The sequence below is a fragment of the Tauraco erythrolophus genome, chromosome 2, assembly GCF_009769465.1.
Source record: "Tauraco erythrolophus isolate bTauEry1 chromosome 2, bTauEry1.pri, whole genome shotgun sequence".
Taxonomy (NCBI): domain Eukaryota; kingdom Metazoa; phylum Chordata; class Aves; order Musophagiformes; family Musophagidae; genus Tauraco; species Tauraco erythrolophus.
In genome coordinates this window covers 224,260-233,530 of record NC_141466.1, presented here as the reverse complement: position 1 = coordinate 233,530, position 9,271 = coordinate 224,260, and the positions used below count along the sequence as shown (strand labels likewise).

The 9,271-nt window shown below is 54.7% G+C and overlaps 1 protein-coding gene across 1 annotated transcript in view; it reads right to left on the bottom strand.

Annotated features, from left to right (window-relative positions):
* Positions 1-834: 834 nt before the first annotated feature.
* PPM1G (protein phosphatase, Mg2+/Mn2+ dependent 1G) overlaps positions 835-9,271 on the bottom strand; it is a 28,270-nt gene continuing 19,833 nt past the window's right edge. Inside the window, exons 4-10 of the mRNA XM_086631988.1 lie at positions 7,869-8,001; positions 6,014-6,483; positions 5,441-5,578; positions 3,984-4,218; positions 2,400-2,529; positions 1,986-2,088; positions 835-1,540 (exon numbers count right to left, since the gene is read on the bottom strand). Of these exons, the coding sequence (XP_086488114.1) occupies positions 1,337-1,540; positions 1,986-2,088; positions 2,400-2,529; positions 3,984-4,218; positions 5,441-5,578; positions 6,014-6,483; positions 7,869-8,001 (1,413 nt within the window). The 3' untranslated portion in view covers positions 835-1,336. The remainder of the gene's footprint in view (positions 1,541-1,985; positions 2,089-2,399; positions 2,530-3,983; positions 4,219-5,440; positions 5,579-6,013; positions 6,484-7,868; positions 8,002-9,271) is intronic.

Sequence of the window (9,271 nt, the reverse complement as noted above, 5' to 3'; positions counted from 1 at the left end):
CTGAGCTGCAGGAGCCCAGCCCATATGATCCTGGGACCAAAACAGCTCAGGGTGGGACAGATCACCCCTGAGAGCCACCGGACAGAGGGGCAGAAGGGCTCCAGGATGACACGAAGTGTGCCCATCCAGGCGGGGGCGGCACGGGCTGACTGAGCTGCAGGGGCTGAGACAACAGGCCAGGACCAGGAGGGCGGACCTCACCTTGGAAGAGGGAAGACTTCCAGTGCAAGGCAGTGCCAAAGGCACTGCCCCCGGACACAGGAGCCCCAGAGCAGCCAGAGGAAGCCGTGCTGGTGACCTGTGCCATGCCAGGGAAAAGGCAAAGGCACAGCATCAGGGAGCAGCAGTGTCCATCGGTGGTTTACAGCCCAGCGACTCCCGCGGGAGCAGCTGCAGTGCCAACACACTTTGCACAAGCTTTACGCCGTGCAGCACACTGGGTGGGAGCTGCCCTGTCACACCTCAACGAGAGCGTGCAGCCGGATGGGGTGCAGCACGCTGTGGGCAACTTCGCTCAGGAGGGTGACTGGCACCCCTGTCCCTGCCACAGACACAAACTCTCTCCAGAGACTTGTCTGCTGCTCTGTGTGCCACAGGCTGTCCTCAGCGGAGCCATCTCAGGGCAACGGAGGGGCGGTGGGCACAGACACTGCAGCACGGGCCGGTGCTCTGCAGCCATGGGGCAGAAGCCAGCTGCTTCTTGTGAGCTGCAGACGCACCCCTACAGCACCCTGAGATACCAGGGACAGGCGTTCTCCTCCCCATCCCACCCTCCTCACCCCCCACCCTCCAGGAAAGAACCAAGGACCAAAAGTACAGCTACGTTTTCTGGGCTTTTAGTTTGAAAAAAGTATTGATTGAAAGTGTACAACAGAACGAGGTGTGGCAGCAGCACCACAGCCGGATTGTTTCACAAATAAAAACAGAAAGGGCCTTAAATAATCGGGTGCAGATTAAAAAAACCTCCACAGTGAAAAAGTTCTTCCCTCTGAACAGAAATTCACAGGCACAGAAATGGCAACACCACATGGAGACAATGGGGGGACATCCTTCTAACCACAGGGCTCCGTGCTCGCAGGCTGTGGCCGGCTCCCGCGCTGTGGCCGGCGGCTGCTCCCGCGCGCGGCTCTGCCCTCGACTCCCTCTTTGGAATGGTGACAGATGAACGGTGCGACATGCCCTCGCTAACCAGACCCGCCCCCCACCCCCCGACCAGGACACGGACAAACAAGGCCTCTGCTAAGGCTAAAAAAAGGACAAGACTTTGGAGTCTTGAGTTCAGCATGTTTAAGAAACGAGTCTGGTGAGCGCACAGCCAAGTCCCTGTGCGGGGCTGCTATTCCAGCTTGGCCTTCTTGTTGTTCCCACCGCCGTTCTCTTCTGCTGGTGCCGACGGTGCTGCCATGTCCTCCAGTTTCCGCTTCCCACTTTCAGCAGGTGGGTGTGTGTTACGGGGTTTGAAACTGATAATGATGCAGGTCATGTTATCGCAGCCGGTGCCGTCCCCTGAGGTGTCTGGAGCCAAACACTGATCCAGCAGCTGAGAAGGGACAGAACAGGGCAGGACAGGTTAGCAGAGAGCATGGACACAGCACTACGAATAACCTGAGACACTGGGCCCATTCCAGCAACTGACAGTGGTTTTGGGGCTGCCAAGCAGAACGGTGCAAGCTGGGCTCCAATGCTCTTCCCAACAGGACACGGGACAGAAACAGCCTCAGCAGCCCCGGCTTTCTGAAAGTGGACAGAAACTCCTTCAGCTTGACAGCATCCTAGAGGTCAGAAGCACTGGTCAGGGTGCCAAAGGAGCCGCGTCCCAGTTCAGAGGCGTTTCTGCTCCTGTTCCAGCCAGCACTGCTGCCCCCAGGCTGCCAGACACCGCAAGTGCTGGACAAACCAGTCTGATGGAGAGGGAGGGCAGTCAGGCACCAGGCTGGGATGCAGAAACACTGAGTGCCGAGGGATAGTGAAGCTCTGGGCCTTACCTCTTCTACAATGGAGGAGAGTGGCCTCAGGACTCCATTCTCATCCTTTTGGGTGATCTTGGACTGGATGAAATCCACCACTTCTTGGCTGCTCATCACATTCCTGCAGAGTGGAGAGGTCAGAAGGGCAAGTAAAGGGAGCAGTCATGCCATAGTGTCCTGAGAGCCTCACTGTGTCAGGGAGCTGATGGGAACAAGGCTTCATGCAGTGAGGAACGGGAGGGTTCAGTGCTCAGCACACTCTGATGTCCCTCCAGCTGAGAACAGCTCCCAGGGCCCAACTTAACTCTCTGAGGCCACAGGAGAAAAAGGGCTGATTAGCACCCAGGGCCCGTGGGCCTTCCTGAAGCCCAGCTCCAGAGGAAGACCGGAGGAGTGACGCCCAAAAGGCACAACTGCTCCCTCACTACTCACCAGATTCCATCACAGGCAATGACCATGAAGTCGTGGTCATCATTTATTGTCAGCACTTTGATGTCAGGCAAGGCAGAGATCATCTGTTCTTCTGGAGGCAGATTCTTGTTCCGCTTGTAAAAGTGATCGCCTGTAGTGTAGAGGAGGATCGATTTTTGCTGTGGCTGGGCCCTGGCAGTGCTGCCCACCCCAAACAGTGAGAAACACTGCCCTGCCAAAGGGCAACCCCAGCAGAATCAGCACAAGTGCTCCCACAGCCAGAGCAGATCAGGCAGTAGGCACATCAGACAGAGAAATCTGTCACGTGCCCAAGGCACCAGCTTCGGCAAGCCCAACGCGTTGTTACTAAACAATGGGAAAGAGCTTCTTTGATAGTTCAGTCTCTACACCCCAAAGTGCCACCTCCCCCATTTCCGAGGCAACACCAGGCCAACGGCACACGGCATCAAACACCACCGGCTGAGATCCTGCAGCACTGCTCACGGGATGAGCTCTCTCATGTCTTGGAGCAGGATTTGCAGCTCACCCCAGCACTAGCTTGGCTTTGCTGTGGCAACACTAGATGCTCATTTTCCAGAAGCTGTCCAGGGCCAGATGTCTCAGTGCGATGCCCTCATCTCACAGCTGGGTTCAGGTCTTCCCAAACCCTCAGTGGCCAAAGCTCACTTGAGAAAACTGATCCTCAGCTCTGACTAGCAGGCTTATCTGGAATAACATTCCTAGGAAGGGCCACGCAAAATGGTAGAATAGTAGGTGGAAATGCCAGGGTCTGCCTAGATAAACAGACTCCTAGTTTTTGTCCTGAATGTGTTTTTATCTCTTTACCCTAGGATAATAATGTCCATGGTTTTGGTCTTTCTACACAAGTACTCTCCACTCACACCCTTAGCTGCCGGTTTCCTTCTCTTCTCTGTGTATTTCCCAGTATATTCTCAGTGTCATTCACTACCCTTTCCTTAATGTCTCCCAGCATCCTATCTGCTCAGACGGTAGCCATTGACTGGGCCAAGACCTTGTTTGGCTACTAACAGACAGGCCCCATCTCCTGAGCCATTACTTACTCCAACATTGCTCGTAAGAGACCAAAGGACGAGTAGGAATAGCAGCCAGGTGCTGTCTAAAGCACTGCAGCAAGGGAGATGGAGTTTGTGCAAGCCAAAGGCAAGGCTGGCTCAGGAACAAACAAGCTCCACCTGATAGAACGTTAGGTCCCCAGGGAGCAACAGCCTCCTAACAGGAAAAAGTCCTGTTCAAAAATCAACGGTCTGTTTCTAAGACAGTTGATATGAGGCGGTTTCTGACAAGCCACCTGTTGGCACCACAGCTTCAGAGGCTTCACACACTCCATCCTGTGCTGGAGCCATGTAGGTGCTCGGTGTTGCTTTCCACTGACGCCTGCCAGTTTCACGGCCATTCTCTAATTAGACTGAAACCTCACCACATCAAATACTGAATAGGTTCTACTCGTCATTCAGTCACAAATTATTCCTTAAACTTCGTGGCTGGCAAGTGCTGGAAGCACGGATGCCCTGAGCACAGCACTCTGAGGCCAGGCTTGCCAGCGTTCACCCCCGTCGTGCTCACCGATTGCCCTGGAGAGGTTCAGGCCACCATTCACTCTCCCATCCATGGTGACCTTGCCGCCAGCATTCTTTATCCTGGCCAGCTCCACCTCATCCTCTGGCTTGTGGTCGTATGACATGTCGACAGCTTTGCCACCTTCCGACACCACGCAGCGAGAGTCTCCGGCATTAGCCACGATCAGCTGCTTGCCCCGGATAAGCGCCACGACAGCAGTTGTCCCACTGTCAGAGCCAGGCTGCAAGAAACAAATGTTTTTGCTGAGACTCCTTTCTCTTGCTCCACACCAGGTCAATCAGGGAACCAGCACTGGCCGCCACAGGCCCAGCAGTGTCCCAAACCCCGAGGTACTGTGTCTCATCCCTTCTTCCATAAGCATATACAGAGCAACGGGGAAAAGCCCAAGGGAAACGTGGAACACAGCGGGAGCGTGGTCAGTGAGAGGCAGGGCCAAGGAATACCTCCTCCTTTCCAGCCTCACAAAGCATTGGTGGTTCAGGATTCTCCAGCATTCAACATGCCCTGCTATACTCTCAGCTCTAATATGTTGATTCCAGCCCAACTCAAGCAGAAACCTCACTGCAAGACAGGACATTTGCATTTGGAGCACCTCTGCTATGAAGACAGGCTGAGAGAGTTGGGGCTGTTCAGCCTGGAGAAGAGAAGGCTCCATGGTGACCTTATTGCAGCCTTCCAGTACTTAACGGGGGCCTACAGGAAAGCTAGAGAGGGACTTTTTACAAGGGCGTGTAGTGACAGGACAAGGGGCAATGGCTTTAAACTGAAAGAGGGCAGATTTAGATTAGATATAAGGAAAAAATTTTTCACTCAGAGGGTGGTGAGGCACTGGCACAGGTTGCCCAGAGAAGCTGTGGCTGCCCCATCCCTGGAAGTGATCAAGGCCAGGTTGGATGGGGCTTTGGGCAACCTGGTGTAGTGAAGGGTGTCCCTGCCCATGGCAGGGGGGTTGGAACTAGATGATCTTTGAGGTCCCTTCCAACCCAAACCATTCTATGATTCTATGACATCTCTCTAAAGAGAGGAGGTTGGTACCTTGGAAGCTGTAGTCCTCTTTTCCTGACATCCTGGGTCCCTGGCCCATCTGCTGGCACTGCCTTGGGCTGACAAGCCACAGCCTTGGCCTGGCAGAGCAATGCCCTGCCCAAGAGCAGCAGTGCCAGCAGAGCAGTCCTGCTATTGTCCTGCACTCTCCCCTGACACCAGCCCTCACAGCAAACCCAGCAGCAGGGTCAGTCTCTTCTGATCTCAACCTGCCGCCCAGATCCATGCCTTATCCCTCAGCCTTTTGCATAAAGTCGGGCTGTCAGCAGCTGTGTTCAGCCTGGGGAGAACAAAAGGCATGTTTTATTCCCATCTGAATGGAAATAACTCTTTGCTGAGTCCCCCCAAGGGCCCTTGGCTCCACACTATGTCGCAGAACACAAGAACAGGGTTTGCACCTCCTCTTTCCCCTCCATGCCTGGTAACAACATTTCCTCCTCTTCATCCTCATCCTCCTCTGCTTCTTCAGTGTCATCTTCATCATCTTCGTTCTCTGCCTCTTCACTACTGTAACCATCCTCATCTTCACTGCATTCCTACAAGAAACAAGAGACACCACCAGGAGTCACACAGGACACTCTCAGTGCCCTCCCCAGACAGCTGGTCACTCCGTCCTGGGGACAGACGACAAGTTCGCCCCAGAAGAGCGAGATGACCTGGTATGTTTCCCCCACACCTGATGTCTGCAATCAGAGCAGCTGAGGTTCATCTAACACAGCAAATGGAGGGATGGTGCATGCAGCAAGACCAAGGGCTATTTGTTACAGCCGCTGCACAGATGAGGGTATGTTTCCTTCAGGGTTATCTAAACAATCCCCGACACTCCCATGAGATGGTCTTAAAGTATCAGCCTGAAAAACCTACTCCTAGGACACACCTAGGATGAGCCAGAGGCTCGCAGCTCAAGTACCACAGTAAGCAATGCATTCTGCCCAGCCAGAAGGCCACTCTGTCCCAGTGCTGTTTCCTACCTCACTGTCTTCCTCCTCTTCCTCAACCTCATCTGACTCATCCTCACTGTCCTCAAAAAATTTGGATTTGGTTGTGCGCTGGGGCTTTCCCGTAGAGGAGCAGGAGGGCCCGGCCTCCCCAGTAGAAGAGGTGACGGCCTCGTCACCTTTGCCTAGTTCAGGCTTCTGCAGAGCAGGGCTGTTGCCTCCAGCGCTGGCTTTGTCTGAGGTGGAGGAAATACCCGAGATTTCTTCATCTGGCTTCCCATTCTTCCTCTCCTTGTGGTCGGTAAGCTCCCCTGGGTCAGCCTCTCCATTCATATTTGACTCCCCATCATGCTGCTTGCCTGTCCCCTCCGTAGTGCTCTCCCCAGCTGGAGCTAAAGACTTGGTTTTGAGGTTCTTGGTGCAGTTTTGTCCATAACGTGTGAGAAGCTCCTCAATGGTCATTGTGGCTTCTTCATGCAGAAGAGCAGCTTCCTCATTATCCACTAAAAACGGAAAGGGGGAGGGGGGTGAGGACAAAGAGGGTCAGAAAGCAGGACACATCACCACACACGGGGCTCAGCAGTGAGCTGCCCTGGCTGGAAGCTGCTCTTGCAGCTGGGTTTCAGCAGCGCTCAGCAGGCTGATCACCCGCAGGCACAGATGCAGCCAGGCCTGCGCCGTCCCGCGGCTTCCAGCGCCGCGGATGAACAACGTGCAAACGGCAGGGGAAGGGCTCGATGCTGCATCTGCGAGGTACCCTGTGCCTCTGCCTCTGGCGCTGTCTGCCAGGCTTGCAGGCAGCACAGAGCTCTAAATCAGATGTAGGGTTTGTGATAAAGAGCCTCACGTTTCTGAGTGCGGGCTCATCTGCAGCGGTGGGGGAAGCAGACAGACCACTTTCATGTGCGGATTTGTTCATTAATGCTGCAGTCGGGAACAAGAAGTTTTTGTTATAGCAGTTGCTCCATGGGCCTTAAGCACCGCAGGGACCCCAGCCCGCTGTAATCTGGACCCTTACAAACAAGAACAGCTTTAGGCAGCGCACACAGTATCTCCCAAGCGGGACACGAGGGAGAAAACAGGACGACTTTCCCTAACTAAGCTAATGACCACTGCTTCCCTATTGACATCCCCTTCATTATAACTTTCTTTGCTAGTTAATCCCAAAAGGAAAAGAAACACCCATATCCCAGATACCCCTGAAAATACAAGACAAAAAAAAAAAGCCCAACAAACCAACCGAAAAACCACTTCATCTCTGTCAGCTGGAGAATGAAGGCCAACAAATTCAGCATTTTCAGACCAATACGCAGCACTCAAGGTGACGGTATGGCTTTAGATCTGCTTCAAGGCTAGTCCCAAGACTTTCTGCCAAGAGCAGCACAGGATTCTGCCCTGGGATTCACCTTCTTGCTGGATTCATGGTCTGGCAACTACTTGCTGGTGGAAAAGCAACTTGCTTCTTTGTGAGAAAGAGAATTGCTGAAGAGAAGAGAATCTGCTTCAATCCCATCTGCTGCTGGTGTCTGCCACCAGCCTGTGAGAGCGAAGCCCTGCACATACTGTTTCACTTCCACAACTTAGCCCACTTCCCAGTTCAGAGGCTTCTGACACATCCTAGAACCCCGCACCCCATGGAGGAAGCCCTACGGAAAACCGTGACAGACTGGTTTGTAACTCACAGGATTAGTCTACCAAGTGAAGGAGAATTCCCCAAGCACCAGCCCAAAGCAGTGAACAGTGCTGAGGGGTGGCAGTTCAACTCCAGCTGAAATTTAACTGAGAAATTTGGATAGAAAACCCTCTGCACTAAAGGACACCTGGCCCAACTGCTCTCAGTCCCTGTCCGGCAGCTGCAGTCTTGTCTATTCAGTGGCATCTGACTTACCATCATCTTCATCAGCAACTTTCTCCTTCTCATCTTCATCATCTTGGGGTCGCCCAGCCATCTGGGAGAGCTCTTTAATCACCTCTTCAGTGGTGAGCTTGGCATCTATGGCTAAGAAAGCATCTTCCAGGGCCTATGTATGAACACAGACATGAGAGTGTGCACAGTTTCGTTTTCCTTACGGGATGCCTGTGTGCCATGCTGTGCACTTGAGCCTCTTCCAGAACACACACCATACAGAATCACGGAATGGCTGAGGCTGGCAGGGACCTCTGCGGTCCACCTGATCCAACACCCTGCTCCAGCAGGGACACCCAGAGCCAGTTGCCCAGGACTATGTCCAGACAGCTTCTGAATAGCTCCAAAGACGGAGACTCCATCACCTCCCTGGGCAGCCTGTGCCAGAGCTTGGTCACCCTCCCACTGAAAAGTGTTTCCTGATGTTTAGAGGGAACCTCCCATGGGGCAGTTTGTACCTGTTGCCTCCAGTCCTGGCACTGGGCACCACTGGCAAAGCCTGGCTCCAACCTCTTGGCACCTCCCCCAGGTACTTACAGCCACGGATTCCATCCCCCTGAGCCTCCTCTGCTCCAGGCTGAGCAGTCCCTGCTCCCGCAGCCCTTCCTCATGGGAGATGCTCCAGTCCTGCCCTGGGCTCTCTCCAGTCTGCCCACATCTCTCTCATACCGGGGAGCCCAGACTGGACCCAGCACTCCCAGGGCAGCCTCACCAGCGGTAAGCAGAGGGGAAGCTGCCTCCACCAGCAGCGCTTTGCCCCACGCAGCCCAGGGCACCATTTGCCACCTTTGCACAAGGGCACGTAGCTGGTTCACCGCCAACTTGGTGTCCACCAGGACCCCTGGGGCCTTTTCTGCTGAGCTGCTTCCCAGCCAGGCGGCCCCAGTGTGTTCTGGTGCTGCGGGGCTGTTCCTCCCCAGGGGCAGGACCTTGCACTTGGCCTTGCTGGATCTCAGGAGGCTCCTGCCAGCCCAACTCCCAGCCTGCCCAGAGCCCTCTGCACAACGGAGCAGCACAAGCCTCTGCTGCACAGCTGCTCTCCCAGCTCGGTGTCACCTGCAGACTCGCTGAGGGTACGCTCTGCCCCATCCTCCAGATCACTAATGAAGACATTGAATAGGACTGGAGCCAGTGCTGAGCCCCGGGGTAGGCTGGTCCTTACTGGCCTCCAGCTGGACTTGGCGCCACTGATCACCACCCTCTGGGCCCAACTGGTCGTGCAGCCAGTTGTCCATGCACCTCCCTGTCTGCTCATCCAGCCCACACTTTCACAACTTCTCTAGGAGGGTCCTATGGCACACTGAGTCAACAGGCTTGCTGGAGCCAAGAGGGGCCCTGGCGACAGGGCAGCATTCGAAGCCTCCGTGTGGAACAGCTCAGCGCAC